General features: G+C 38.1%; 2 protein-coding genes across 4 annotated transcripts in view; both read right to left on the bottom strand.

The window, feature by feature from the left end:
- mblac1 (metallo-beta-lactamase domain containing 1) overlaps nucleotides 1–609 on the bottom strand; it is a 60,082-nt gene extending 59,473 nt beyond the window's left edge. Inside the window, exon 1 of the mRNA XM_085759497.1 lies at nucleotides 181–609. Coding sequence (XP_085615623.1) covers nucleotides 181–609 — 429 coding nt within the window. The remainder of the gene's footprint in view (nucleotides 1–180) is intronic.
- Nucleotides 610–3,589: 2,980 nt separating this feature from the next.
- LOC146968814 (complement C1q tumor necrosis factor-related protein 3-like) lies at nucleotides 3,590–15,800 on the bottom strand. Of its 3 annotated transcripts, none has more exons than XR_015034236.1 (3): nucleotides 15,713–15,800; nucleotides 4,063–4,191; nucleotides 3,590–3,968 (listed from the first exon to the last, which is right to left on the bottom strand). XR_015034236.1 is itself a non-coding variant. In XM_085759499.1 (3 exons), exons 1-3 carry the CDS (start codon nucleotides 11,972–11,974, stop codon nucleotides 3,691–3,693), a joined length of 612 nt encoding a protein of 203 aa, XP_085615625.1. In that variant the 5' UTR covers nucleotides 11,975–12,048; the 3' UTR covers nucleotides 3,590–3,690. The 3 variants fall into 3 exon arrangements, 2 of the variants coding, with proteins under 2 accessions (XP_085615625.1, XP_085615626.1); XM_085759499.1 differs by lacking the exon at nucleotides 15,713–15,800 and adding an exon at nucleotides 11,770–12,048; XM_085759500.1 differs by lacking the exon at nucleotides 15,713–15,800 and adding an exon at nucleotides 4,576–4,836.

Genomic DNA, 15,800 nt, shown 5'->3' with positions numbered 1-15,800 from the left:
CTTTTTAGCTGGGGAATAATGTAAATATAAAGCCATATGATTATTATTATGAGGACTAGTAGGCTACTGGATGTGTTGGTGAGAATGGTTTTACATTGGTCTCAATCTGGACTCTCTCTTGGCAACAACACTAACTTTATCTCTAAGTGATCACCATGACAACAGAACGACGACACCTACGTGCTCATCGATGAGGTAACCGTCTCCTCGCGCCAGCCCGTTGGGTCGGTACCGGTCTCCCTCGCAGATGTCAAACCCCACGACCAGCAGCGCTTCCGGGAAAAGACCCACGTTGCCGATGTGGTCCGAGTGTCCGTGAGTCCCCACGACCACGTCCACGTCCCGCGGCTTCAGCCCGCGCTCCCGCAGCGCCGCGAGGAGGAAGTCCCGGTCCCACGGTCCCCCGGTGTCCACCAGCACGGTCCTGGGCCCGGTGACCAGGGTGATGGTCCCGTCGGCTCGGAACGTTCCGTCCGCCAGCGGCTCCTCGCAGTAGCCGGGCTTCAGGACGCACACGGAGTACGGGTCACCGGGGAAGTCCAGCTGGGTCTCTGACAGCGGGACCAGCCGGACCGGGGGATCCGAGACATCTTCGCTGTCTGTCCTCATCATGATGTAGATCTATGGATGTCAACAACAGTCCACATGCTGCTTTATCAGGCTGCAGGAGGAGCTGAGGACCGGAGCTCACACCGCCTCCTGCTGGACCGGAGACATCCAGTACAGAAGTCAAATAATGACAGAAAGTTTATGTGTATTTAGGCAAGGCATCTTTATTTATATAGCGCATTTCATAACAAGGCAACTCAATGTGCTTTACATAAAGACAAAGAGAGGAGCATGAAAACAGAATAAAACAAACACTAAAAACAGAGTTAAAAGCAAGAGTAAAAATGTAAAATAAAAGAAAATAGATACAGTTTTAAGTTCTTAAAGCAGAAGTAGGCTAAGCGATATTTTTGTGTTAATTTAAGTCTTAAATAGTTATATCTTCCGACAGCAATCACTTACATAGAGTGTTTGGACCGAAACACGGGTCTGTCAGTCACTCTGCTCTGCTCTGAGCCGAGGAGAAAACTTTTCTCGTATCCTACAAGTTTTATCCAATGAGGAGAGAGAACGGCATGCAGGGCTGTGTGTGCAGCCAAGGGACGCCGTGAAAGTGGTGACGTAGGGACGAGGACCAATAGATCCATGACGAGGGCAGGGGCTGCTAACTCCATCGGCTGACAAGAAGTTATGGTGCGTTCAAGGCAACTCGTAACTCGTGTTTTGGTACGACTTCACGGGTCGGAAGTTACGAGTGGCCGTTATAGTGCACTTTCACAGGTAAAACAGGTCGGAAAAACACGAGTGGGTTGCCTGGAATGCTACAAAGTCGTAAGTCGTGACTTGAAGCTGTAATTTACGGTTTCAAAAGCCTGCCTGGAACGCAGCATTAGCCAAAACGACCGGATCGCTTACTTCTGCTTTAAAAGAGCTCAGCTACGCTAACTAGTGAGTACTCAACTAGTACCCAATTAGTGAGTTAGCCTAGCAAGCTTCTTTTTATTTTCTTTTTTTTATTTTTTTAAGAGAAGTAAATAACCAGACTAGTTGTTTCTTACAGAACTGTTGTTGCAGTTACAATATATAGAGAAAATGCACAAATTAATTTCAAATTCATCAATCAAATATTTGATTTCATTCATGGCTCCAGTCCAGAGGGATAAAACACCCAATTCTGGTGCTTGTATCCACATTTAAAATATTCATATTTTCATGAAGATAATCTCCAACTATGACTGTATGATTTTTAATACGCTTACATAATCTAAAAATACTTAAAGATGTAAGGACGGGCTGAGGACCGGAGCTCACACCGCCTCCTGCTGGACCGGAGACATCCAGTAGGTCCACACATTAGAGACAGTTTCTAGTAGCAGCTACATAACATAAGTCAAATAATGACAAAGTGTATGTGTATTTAGGCAAGGCAAGGCAAGGCATCTTTATTTACATAGCGCATTTCATACCAAGGCAACTCAATGTGCTTTACATACGGCCTTAGGGCCTAAATGTGTTGGCAGATGCAAAAATATTCTTATTGATATTATTCACTGTATTTGTATCATTGATTTTTTTTAAATTATATTCAGTATATTTTATTCTATTCTAAAGGCAAGGCAAGGCAAAGCAAGGCAAGGCAGGGCAAGGCATCTTTATTTATATAGCACATTTCATAACAAGGCAACTCAATGTGCTTTACATAAAGACAAAACTTTTTTTTAAGAGAAGCATGAAAACTGAATAAAAACAAACAAACACTAAAAACAGAGTTAAAAGCAAGAGTAAACATTTAAAAGAAAAGAAAAGAGATAAAGTTTGAAGTTTTAAAGGGATAATTCACCCAAAATTCAAATTTCAAACTCATTATCTACTCACCCTCATGTCAACTAAGAGCTGTGAGAATTTTCAGAGTCCTTCGTGCCTTCTCTGAGTTAGGGGAGGGGGAGGGGGGGGGGGGTCTGCGCAGCAGTATTTGTCCATATAATGGTTGTGAATGGATACCAACATCATGTCAACAACAACAGACCACAGGCTGCAGGAGGAGCTGAGGACGGGAGCTCACACCGCCTCCTGCTGGACCAGAGACATCCAGTAGGTCCACACATTAGAGACAGTTTCTAGTGCATAAGTCAAATAATGACAAAGTGTATGTGCATTTACAACATCTAGATAGAAAATAATACATTTTATCCGTATACAAGATGTATTTTTGAACAACTTAAATAGTTTTGGCAGATGCAGAAATATTCTTATTGATATTATTCACTGTATTTGTATCATTGGTTTTTTTATTATTATATTCAGTAGTGTATTCAGTATATTTTATTATTTTCTAAAGTCTGACCAGGGACAAAGACTGCTAATTAGCTGAAGCTATATGTCCTATATGCATCCCACCCATTTTACCATTTTCTGGTAAAAAGCTAAAGCTAAAATATTTACATTCATTGTCTTAATGTGTGAATAAGTTTCACTCTCAATAAATGATATAAATATCCGTACCCATACAGACATATGACATACATCAAGGGTTTCAATAAGCCACATATCAGGGGATATAGGCTATTACTGTATTGTTATTACTACATATAGGCTACACATCCATCTGACGTATAGTGAGATAATTTTACAACATTTCGTTTCATTTATGTTAGTTTATTTTGTAATTGGACTCTGCATATTCATGAACATATAAACTTGTTGTAAATATGCCAGATTTAACTCTAGGGCTCATTTCCATCTGTAGGCCCAGGGTCAACAAATAAAATGTCAGTAAAACAAATACCATATATGATTTACTTATTGTAAAATGTGTATTTGTCCTTGTATGTGAGATCATTTTATTTCAGAAATATTTAACAGGTATCACTCTTTGAAAATGTGACGCATGTGTATAGTAACTCAGTGGTGTCCTAATTATTGACACCATTTAAAGTTTCTAATAATAAAGGACAGTACACAAAGTCTTCAAGTCCATGAATGCAATTTAATGGACACCTTTTTTTATTGCAAAATCAGCCTTGTGATTGACTAATACACATTACTTTTCATTGTAGTGAAATCAACAGTCAAATGTTGATGAATCATTGACATGGTTTGTTTAAGGCCTTTCTTGAAGGTGTCAAAGTAGTCGACTTGAAATCACAGACGATACAGCAGGAAACCACTGAAGCTGTTACGATAAACGCCAAAGTCATAAAGCACACAGCCTCCGTACATAGTCAGATAGACCACACTTCCCTTTTCCATCTGCAGAATTAATGCATTTGAAAATGTAGCAGAACTGTCAGCCCGCTCATAATTTTGCAGGATTTTCCCATTATTATGGTAGAAGTTCAGGATCACCCGTGCGTCACGTATCTCGGTGTGGGCAGTAAACGTGAAGTAGTAGACTCCTTTAACTGGAGCAGTGAAGATACCTGGAACAGTAAAGAACCAGAGATCTCATCATCACTGTCCAATACTCAACATTGTCAGCTTATGTTATGAAGCATGTGGTGATGTATACGCTACCTGTATCTGGGTTATAAGCCCCACCAACATTGGTGGGTACACTATCGTAGACAAGTGTTGTTTCAGAGACGTATGGTCCAATTTTCCCTCTGGTAAAGAAACCAGCAGTGAATGCGTACTTCACATTTTCTGTAAAACACAACATGGCAACAAGATTCCCTTTTAAAAGATTGAAACTTGACTTTGTCAGGAACCTCTATTTAAACAAAATAAAACAAATCAAAAAAATTGCACAGAATTCTAAAATGCTCTGGTTAAAATTATGACATTTGTGGCGTTGGGTCAGTTTCAACATGGTTAATATATAACAATAAGAACCGTAACCAGGAGTAGAGAAACAAATGAGATGATAAATAATTGTTTTTAATGTGTTTTACATCTGATTCAAGACCCGGGTCAAAACCGACCCCAACAGATGGTAGCAGAAAGCTGACACAAAACAAAGGTTAAAATATGGAATTTCTGGAATCTAAACAACAAAGTGCCGAATAAAACTTTTGCACAGTACTGTACCTGATTTCTCCTTCTCAAGAACGGCCACTTTATCTTTCTGGGTTTGAAGTTCAGCCTTCAGTTCGTCTCTCAGAGCTCTGAGCTCAGCCCAGATATCAGCGCTAACATTGTCAGCTCCTCCACTTTCTGCCTGAGCCCATGTCCCAGACAGACAGAGGAGCAACACCACCAGCACAGGACCCCCCATTGGAAAACCTCTAGAAACCCCTGCTAGGAAAATCAACTCAACAAGATTTAGTGTGGATGTAGCTACTCCCACTGATCACAGGAGCACAAACTCTGAAAGAAGGTGGCTGCTACTGACCATCCAGTATTTATGAAGGTAGACTGATGCAATGTCCACAGCTGTGGGCAAATGGCCTGATTCTCATTAGTATCATTATTTATCTTATTTAAACAGGTGATATCATGTTTATGGAGCTGGTCAGTGGCTGCACACTCAATGTGTTATGTAACAGTTTTGTTTTTAAAGAAAGGGACAAGTTAGAAATACCAAAATGTCATGAGAACATGTGGGTCAAATGACATCCTAAATATCAGTGATGATATAATAAAATCCTCATTTTGATATCCTTTATGTGAAATCAACCCAGTAAAACAACTTTTCACTTGTTTAAATGGGCTATTGGTCAGTTGGGAGGACTTCTCACCACTTTTTCTCTTTTTAATATTCACAGTAAAGGGCTCATGATCATGCAAGTGTCTTTCCCATCATGTGTAATTCATTCAATTATTATTGATCTGCCTCAAACCCAAAGAAACAAAAGCTCTTAACAATTTAAGAACACCAGTTTGAAGTTGAGTGTGTCAGTGAGAAGTTTGTACCAGAGGATGGCGCCATGGAGCTGTAACCTACAGTCTGGAGAGCAGCACTGAGCCATGGAGGAAACTGTAATAATGGCTGTTACTTAAGTTAAGACCAAGGATTCAGGAGTTTAAAATAGAAATCCTCCACTACATTCAAACATTACATGGTATGAAAGATGGAAAAGCTATAAAAATATTAGACATTTACAAATCACTAAATAAAACCTCTGATTATGGGAAAAGATAACCCCTATTTTCAATTCATTTGTGTAAATAAATAGATACATATTTTATTTGGGTTTTGATTATGGTTTTGGTTTTTGGTGTCTTGGGTATGTGTATAATTGGCTATAAAATAAAATCATTGCTACTCTCTCCATACATTTGGCCCTTGTAGATGCCATAAAGTAGTGTTTGTTTGCATGGAGACAATATACCTTAGCTTGTAAAATATTCTTAACGAACAACTCTACTTTTGCTACTGTGGATTCTTTTTTTTCTTTTTTCTTTTTGCTTGATGAATCTACATGTGTGTTGATGTGTAATTTTCATACAGTTAAATGGATACATTATTTATGAAGGTTTTTTTTTTTTTTAGATTTTATTTGTTTGATTATTTACCTTGTCATTACTTTTCCTTTCTTTTCTCTCTCTTTTTCTTTTTTCGCTTTTCTTTTTTTCTTTTCATATGATTTCTTTTTTTTTTACTAGGGTAACAATGGGTGGGGGGTGGGGGCCACTTCTGTATTACTGAAATTACATTAGGCTACCTATTATTATTATTATTATTAGTAGTAGTAGTAGTAGTAGTAGTGGGCTAGTAGTATTAGGAGTGGACAAATAACAATATTACTTGCGACTGAACGTTGTTAAGGAAATTTGAGAAAAATATGTTAATGTGTGCTGATCATCCAGTATTTATTAGGGTAGACTGATGCAATGTCCACAGCTGTGGGCAAATGGCCTGATTCTCATTCATTTATCTTATTTAAACAGGCGATATCATGTTTATGCAACTGGTCAGTGGCTGTACTGAATTTGTGTTAGGTATAAGTTTTTTTTTGTTGTCGTTTTGTTTTGTTTTTCTGCTCAGAGAAAGGGACAAGTTAGAAATGCCAAAATGTCATGAGAACGTGTCTGTTAAATTGCATCCTAAATATCAGTAATGACATCATAAAATCCTAATTTCTGTATTATTTATGTGAAATCAACCCAGTAAAACAACTTTTCACTTGTTTTGTTTTTTAAATATTCACAGTAAAGGGCTCAAGATCATGCAAGTGTCTTTGCCATCATGTGTAATTCATTCAATTATTATTGATCTGCCTCAAACCCAAAGCAACAAAAACTCTTAACAATTTAAGAACACCAGTTTGAAGTTGAGTGTGTCAGTGAGAAGTTTGTACCAGAGGATGGCGCCATGGAGCTGTAACCTACAGTCTGGAGAGCAGCACTGAGCCATGGAGGAAACTGTAATAATGGCTGTTACTTAAGTTAAGACCAAGGATTCAGGAGTTTAAAATAGAAATCCTCCACTACATTCAAACATTACATGGTATGAAAGATGGAAAAGCTATAAAAACATTAGACATTTACAAATCACTAAATAAAACCTCTGATTATGGGAAAAGATAACCCCTATTTTCAATTAATTTGGTTTTGGTGTCTTTGGGTATGTGTATAATTGGCTATAAAATAAAATCATTGCTACTCTTTCCATACATTTGGCCCTTAATAGCTTGTAAAAATTTAAGAGATGCCATAAAGTAGTGTTTGCATGGAGACAATATACCTTAGCTTGTAAAAATCTGTTAATATTTTTAACTAACAGCTCTACTTTTGCTACTGTGGATTCCTTTTTTCTTTTTCTTTGTTTTGCTTGATGAATCTACATGTGTGTTGATGTTATATGTGTAATTTTCATACAGTTAAATGGATAAATGATTTATGAAGGATTTTTTAGATGTTATTTATATGATTATTTATCTTATTATTACTTTTCCTTTCTCTTTCTCTCTCTTTTTCTTTTTTTCACTTTTCTTTTTATATTATTTTTTTGGTAATTCATTTTTTTTGCTAGGGTAACAATGGGTGAGGGGTGGGGGCCACACTGTATTACTGAAATGACATTAGGCAAACTATTAGTAGTAGTAGTAGGCTAGTAGTATTAGGAGTGGACAAATAACAATATTACTTGCGATTGAACATTGTTAAGGAAATTTGAGAAAAATATGTCAATGTGTGCTGACCATCCAGTATTTATTAGGGTAGACTGATGCAATGTCCACAGCTGTGGGCAAATGGCCTGATTCTCATTCATTTATCTTATTTAAACAGGCGATATCATGTTTATGCAACTGGTCAGTGGCTGTACTGAATTTGTGTTAGGTATAAGTTTTTTTTTGTTGTCGTTTTGTTTTGTTTTTCTGTTCAGAGAAAGGGACAAGTTAGAAATGCCAAAATGTCATGAGAACGTGTCTGTTAAATTGCATCCTAAATATCAGTAATGATATAATAAAATCCTCATTTCTGTATTATTTATGTGAAATCAACCCAGTAAAACAACTTTTCACTTGTTTTGTTTTTTTAATGTTCACAGTAAAGGGCTCAAGATCATGCAAGTGTCTTTCCCATCTTGAGTAATTCATTCAATTATTATTGATCTGCCTCAAACCCAAAGCAACAAAAACTCTTAACAATTTAAGAACACAAGTTAGAAGTTGAGTGTGTCAGTGAGAAGTTTGCACCAGAGGATGGCGCCATGGAGCTGTAACCTAACGTTACAGTCTGGAGAGCAGCACTGAGCCATGGAGGAAACTGTAATAATGGCTGTTACTTAAGTTAAGACCAAGGATTCAGGAGTTTAAAATAGAAATCCTCCACTACATTCAAACATTACATGGTATGAAAGATGGAAAAGCTATAAAAACATTAGACATCTAAGCCTCTGATTAGATGTGAAAAGATAACCCCTATTTTGATTCCAAGTGTCCCATGGTCCACAAATAAAATTACAGTAAAAAAATGAAATAATAATAGCCTACTTATTGTAAAATGTGTATTTGTTAAAGAGATATTCCGGCGTAAATTTAACCCATGGTCCAATGCACCGTGACACCAAGTTAGACCATCTGCTAACCGCGCTAGCTTCTCTAGTTGTAGCAACTTTAGCAATGACCGTACCATAACAAACAGCGTAGTCCAAAGCCACAAATAATGCTCAGAACAGCACCAAACGTCATCAACAGTACAAACAGGGTCCCAGCACATATTACAAGGCATCAAACATCTGTTAGCTTAGCCTGGTTTCTATTGAAAAGAGACCAAAACAACTCACCCACTCTCCTCCAGTTAGCATCCACAGGCAGTGACCACTTGCTTCCCCCAGGTCCAGCACATAGCCTCCACCGCAGCTGCCCCTCTTTCACTTTTCTCCTCCATTTCCTTCAGCTTGTCTTCAATAAACTCAGTCTCAAACTGATAGTGGCGCCCATCGAAATAAAACCAGTCTTCGTTGTTCTCAAACTGCATAAACTCAGCCGTGTTGTCCCTTTGTGATGTCTGCTTCACTATGTTACCAGGCAACGAACGTCGTCCTGATCTCGCGCGTGACGTCGCGTCTAATCTCGCGCTTGTTTACGTGATTTTCTCCCGCAAATATCTAAAGTTATAAATGCCCAACTCCGTTCATTTCCCTGTGAACACTCGATAATAACTTTTATAAACTGATAGGCAAGATACATGGACATTTTGGCTGCATTGTATGGAGTAATACACATTTTCATGAGCTGCGGTAATCGGCTACACTCTGACGACCTGTAACCATGGCAGCCAGTAACCATAGATGTTCAGTATACATCTATGGGCAGTAACAAGCAGACATCACAGAAGGGCTGAGTTTATGCATTTTGAGAACAGCAACGACTGGTTTTATTTCGATGGGCGCCACTATCACTTTGAGACTGAGTTTACTGAAGACGAGCTGAAAGAAATGGAGGAGAAAAGTGAAAGAGGGAGAGAGCCAGTGGAGGCTATGTGCTGGACCTGGGGGAATCAAGTGGTCAGTGTGGTCACTGCCTGTGGACGCTAACTGCAGGAGAGTGGGTGAGTTGTTTTGGTCTCTTTTCAATAGAAACCAGGCTAAGCTAACAGATGTTTGATGCCTCGTATTATGTGCTGGGACCCTGTTTGTACTGTTGATGACGTTTGGTGCTGTTCTGAGCATTATTTGTGGCTATAAGTGGCTTTTTGACTGCGCTGTTTGTTATGGTGCGATCATTGCTAAAGTTGCCACAACTAAAGAAGCTAGGCGGTTAGCAGACTTCATCTCTCGAGGGGGGGTGGGGGGTCTAACTCGGTGTTACGGTGCGTTGGACCATGGGTTAAACTTATGCCGGAATATCCCTTTAAGATCATCTTTTTTCAGAAATATTTCTGAAAAATACAACAGGTAGCCTATCACTCTTTGAAAATGTGACGCATAGTAACTCTGTGGTGTCCTAGTAATTGAGGGTTGTGTGAGACAGAGCCTGTATTTATACACAAACTAGGCTAATGCTCAGTGTTGATTAAGTTTTTAGAATATTGCAATTAATACAAGTTTCTGATAAAAAAGGACACTACAGGAAGTCATTAAGTATGAATGTGATTTAATGGACACCTTTATATTGCAAAATAATTCTTGTTATTGACTAATACACATCACTTTTCATTGTAGTGAAATCAACAGTCAAATGTTGATGAATCATTGACATGGGTTGTTTAAGGCCTTTCTTGAAGGTGTCAAAGTAGCCGACTTAAAATCACAGACGATACAGCAGGAAACCACTGAAGCTGTTTCGATACTCATTATAATCATATAGCACAGCATCATGTTTGAGAGTCATATAGACCACACTTCCCTTTTCCATCTGGAGAATTAATCCATTTGCAAGTGAAGCATGATGGGTACTCAACTCAGAATTATGCAGGACTATCTGATTATTATGGTACAAGTTGACTCCCACCCATGTGTTATCTAGGTTGGTGTGGACAGAAAATCCAAAGTAGTAGACTCCTTCAACTGGAGCAGTGAAGATACCTGGAACAGTAAAGAACCAGAGATCTCATCATCACTGTCCAATTCTCAACATTGTCAGTTTATGTTATGAAGCATGTGGTGATGTATACACTACCTGTATGTGGGTTATAAGCCCCACCAACATTGGTGAGTACTCTATTGTAGACAAGTGTTTTTTCAATACCATATGGTCCAATATTTCCTGAGAGATCCAAACCAGCAGTGAATGCGTACTTCACATTTTCTGTAAAACACAACATGGAAACAAGATTCACTTTTTAAAGATCGAAGATGATTTTAAAGACCATGTCCACAATTCTTTATTGATTCATGTATTTTTTGTTTAAGCAGGGTTGTCTGTAAAATATGTATATGTATATGTATTAGGATGGTCTTCAGTCATTGGACTCCACTACATTTGACAACATGTACTTCTGTTTTTTTTTTTTGTTTTTTTTTGTTTTTCAATATTCCTGCAAATGTCGTCTGGATCTCATCCAGTTTGTTCTTAGAAACATCCAGTTTTCCCCCATAACTTAACTTCCTGTTCTGATCAGTTCTCACTCCAGAAACCAGTTCTATCACTTGGACTAGAAAAGCATGAAAACTAACCAATAGTTTAATTCATTCCTTTTCTTCGATTTTTCCTATGGCATTTTTATGACTTACCATTCATCAGTTCCTCCACTTTTGTCTTCTGGAGCTCCAGTTCAGTTTTCGTTGCTTCCAGCTCTACTGTAGTTGCTGTCACCTTGTTACTGATCTCTGAAATATCATAGAGGATGAGATTGAAGTTCTTTGAAATAGCCTAACACTGTTGAAAGTATTTCACAACTTCTTCTTCATAATACTTTTCTGGCTGGTTATTGTGTGTTCCTGTTGATTTGACTACAATCCAACAGTCCTCTGTTGCAGGACTCAGTGTTCTTCTTGTGAATTAGATTTTTCTATAACAGGATTTTTATGACTTACCATTAATCAGTTCCTCCACTTTTGTCTTCTGGAGCTCCAGTTCAGTTTTTGTTGCTTCCAGCTCTACTGTAGTTGCTGTCACCTTGTTTTCAGTTGCTGTCAGTCTGAAGCTGATTTCTGAAATGTCATAGGATGAAGTTGAAAGTTGTTGAAAGTAGCATTTCATGACCTCTTCATGATAATATTTTCCTGACTGGTTATTGTGTATTCCTGTTAGTGTTGATTTGACTACAATCCAACAGTCCTCTGTTGCAGGACTCAGTGTTCTTCTTGTGAATTAAAATAGTTACAATTTTTAACAATTTCTGGAATCTAAACAACAAAGTGCCTAATAAAACTTTAGCACAGTACTGTACCTGATTTCTCCTTCTCAAGAACGGCCACTTTATCTTTCTGGGTTTGAAGTTCAGCCTTGGTAAACTTCAGTTCCACCACCATGTCTCTCAGAGCTCTGAGCTCAGCCCAGATATCAGCGCTAACATTGTCAGCTCCTCCACTTTCTGCCTGAGCCCATGTCCCAGACAGACAGAGGAGCAACACCACCAGCACAGGACCCCCCATTGGAAAACCTCTAGAAACCCCTGCTAGGAAAATCAACTCAACAAGATTTAGTGTGGATGTAGCTACTCCCACTGATCACAGGAGCACAAACTCTGAAAGAAGGTGGCTGCTACTGACCATCCAGTATTTATGAAGGTAGACTGATGCAATGTCCACAGCTGTGGGCAAATGGCCTGATTCTCATTAGTATCATTATTTATCTTATTTAAACAGGTGATATCATGTTTATGGAGCTGGTCAGTGGCTGCACACTCAATGTGTTATGTAAAAGTTTTGTTTTTAAAGAAAGGGACAAGTTAGAAATACCAAAATGTCATGAGAACCTGTCAAATGGCATCCTAAATATCAGTAATGATATAATAAAATCCTCATTTTGATATTCTTTATGTGAAATCAACCCAGTAAAATAAACTTTTCACTTGTTCAAATGGGCTATTATTGGTCAGTTGGGAGGACTTCTCACCACTTTTTCTTTTTTTAATATTCACAATAAGGGCTCAAGATCATGCAAGTGTGTTTCCCATAATTTGTAATTCATTCAATTATTATTATTTTTACAACAACCATAATTGATCTGCCTCAAACCCAAAGCAACAAAAACTCTTTAACAATTTAAGAACACAAGTTTGAGGTTGAGTGTGTCAGTGAGAAGTTTGTACCAGAGGATGGCGCCATGGAGCTGTAACCTACAGTCTGGAGAGCAGCACTGAGCCATGGAGGAAACTGTAATAATGGCTGTTACTTAAGTTAAGACCAAGGATTCAGGAGTTTAAAATAGAAATCCTCCACTACATTCAAACATTACATGGTATGAAAGATGGAAAAGCTATAAAAACATTAGACAACTAAACCTCTGATTAGACTATGTGAAAAGATAACCCCTATTTTCAATTCAAGTGTCCCATGGTCCACAAATAAAATTACGCTTCAAAAAAAACAAACTTATTGTAAAATGTGTATTTGTTAAGATAATATTTTTTCAGAAATATTTGGTATTTCTGAAAAATACAACTGGTATCACTCTTTGAAAATGTGACGCATAGTAACTCTGTGGTGTCCTAGTAGTTGAGGGTTGTGTGAGACAGAGCCTGTATTTATACACACGCTAATGCTCAGTGTTGATTACGTTTTTAGAATATTGCAGTTAATACATGTTTTATAGTTTCTGATAATAAAGGACAGTACAGGAAGTCATTAAGTATGAATGTATTTTAATGGACACCTTTATATTGCAAAATAAGCCTTGTTATTGACTAATACACATTACTTTTCATTGTAGTGAAATCAACAATCAAATGTTGATGAATCATTGACATGGTTTGTTTAAGGCCTTTCTTGAAGGTGTCAAAGTAGCCGACTTAAAATCACAGACGATACAGCAGGAAACCACTGAAGGTGGTTCGATAGAGATTATCATCATAAATCGCACAGCCTGACTGCAAAGTCATATAGACCACACTTCCCTTTTCCATCTGGAGAATTAATGCATTTGCAGCTAAAGAAAAAGGGTCATTGGTCTCATAATTGTAAAGGACTCTCTGATCATTATGGTATACGTTGACTGCCATGCATCCTCCATTGGTGCCGAAGGCAGTAAATCTGAAGTAGTAGACTCCTTTAACTGGAGCAGTGAAGATACCTGGAACAGTAAAGAAGCAGAGATCTCATCATCACTGTCCAATACTCAACATTGTCAGTTTATGTTATGAAGCATGTGGTGATGTATACACTACCTGTATGTGGGTTATAAGCCCCACCAACATTGGTGAGTACTCTATCGTAGACAAGTGTTTTTTCAGTACTGTACGGTCCAATATTCCCTGTGCCCTCTAAACCAGCAGTGAATGCGTACTTCACATTTTCTGTAAAACACAACATGGAAACAAGATTCACTTTTTAAAGATATTGATACAGGATTGTCTGTAAAATATGTATTAGGGTGTTGTCTTCACTCATTGGACTCGACTTTTTTGTTTTGTTTTGTTTTTATCAATATTCCTGCAAATGTCGTCTGGATCTCAACCAGATTGTTCTTAGAAAACATCCAGTCCTTCACTTCCTTCTGATCAGTTGTCACTTTAGAAACCAGTTCTATCAGTTGGATTAGAAAAGCATGAAAACCAATAGTTTAATGAGATTTTTTTATGACTTACCTTGAACTAGTTCCTCCACTTTTGTCTTCTGGAGCTCCAGTTCAGTTTTCGTTGCTTCCAGCTCTACTGTAGTTGCTGTCACCTTGTTTTCAGTTGCTGTCAGTCTGAGGCTGATCTCTGAAATATCATAGAGGCTGAGGATGAAGATTAATGCATTTTTTCTTTGTTTAAGCAGGATAGTCTGTAGTTAAAATATGTATTAGGATGTGGTCTTCAGTCCACTGCATGTAGCCTACTTCTGGTTTTGTTATCAATATTTCTGCAGATGTCGTCTGGATCTCATCCAGTTTGTTCTTAGAAACCTCCAGTTTTCCCCAATAACTTGTCACTTCCTTCTGATCAGTTGTTACTCTAGAAACCAGTTCTGTCACTGTGGTGGCATTTTTTATGAGAAATGACATATAAGCCTGAAAACAACAAGACCAATGAAAAGAATGTTATGCCACCTTTAAAAACTGAGTGTGAACTGTGTTATTATGTCATTAATAATCACCATTTGTGTTATTATTTGTTGATTTAAATAGTTAGAATATACTTATTTCTTGTGTTTTATGTTGTTTCACTCCACCGTGGCTTCATCATCACTGATTGACATTATCTGCCTACAAACATCACAACATGCCCTTTAACACCATTTAATGGATAAAAGTGTACATTTCAACAGTGTTTGGAGTACAAGGCAAAAGTGCAAAGTCATGAGACAAGAGTGAACTATGTATGACCCTTGTAACTGGTGTTTTGCTGAAAGTTGTTATGCTAGTACAAATCCGTGAAAATGCTAACATGCTAGAGCTGAAAACGGGATCACAGAATCCCATGTAGGTCTATGGGCAGCCTCTTGGAATACATTGGCAGAAGGGCTTCATTTGGATAGCATGTTGGCTAAAATCACGGATTTAGCAGAAGATGAGGTCATGGGATGGGAAAGTGCCCAAAATCACACACACACCAGCATATAAGCCACACTCGGATGATGTGAAAGTCAGTCACTTCTACCCTCCTGTCGACACTTTTTCTTTTTCATATACTTTGTATCTTGTTGAGTGACTCGGGGCGTTAACTTGTGTCTACTTTGTCTGAGAGTGAATAAAGGACAACTCTGCTTCAGATCCATCCCTTTCCAGCGTTTTATTGGAGTCTTCAAAGTTATTATATTAGAGTGATGCTAAGTAAGTTTAAGGCCCAAAAGAGATAAGCTTATTTTCGTCATCACTTGGACAGAGAAAAGCAAGAAAACTTTATTGAATTGTTCTAAGTCTATTTTTATCACTTACCATTAATCAGTTCCTCCACTTTTGTCTTCTGGAGCTGCAGTTCAGTTTTCGTTGCTTCCAGCTCTTCTGAAATTGCTGTCACCTTGTTTTCAGTTGTTGTCAGTCTGCAGCCGATCTCTGAAATATCATATGAAGTTCTTTGAAATAACACTGTTGCAAAGCATTTTACAACTTATTCATTAATACTTTTCTGGCTGGTTATTGTGCGTTGATTCGACTAAAATCCAACAGTCCTCAGAGTTCTTCTTGCAAATTAAAATATGGAATCTAAACAACAAAGTGCCTAATAAAACTTTAGCACAGTACTGTACCTGATTTCTCCTTCTCAAGAACGGCCACTTTATCTTTCTGGGTTTGAAGTTCAGCCTTGGTAAACTTCAGTTCCACCTTCTGCTCCAC

Source organism: Trachurus japonicus, chromosome 18, assembly GCF_045865225.1.
Source record: "Trachurus japonicus isolate A0001 chromosome 18, Traja_1.0".
In the NCBI taxonomy this organism is placed as follows: Eukaryota; Metazoa; Chordata; class Actinopteri; order Carangiformes; family Carangidae; genus Trachurus; species Trachurus japonicus.
Note: the sequence above shows the minus strand (reverse complement) of the source record. Positions and strands in the feature narration are given on the sequence as shown.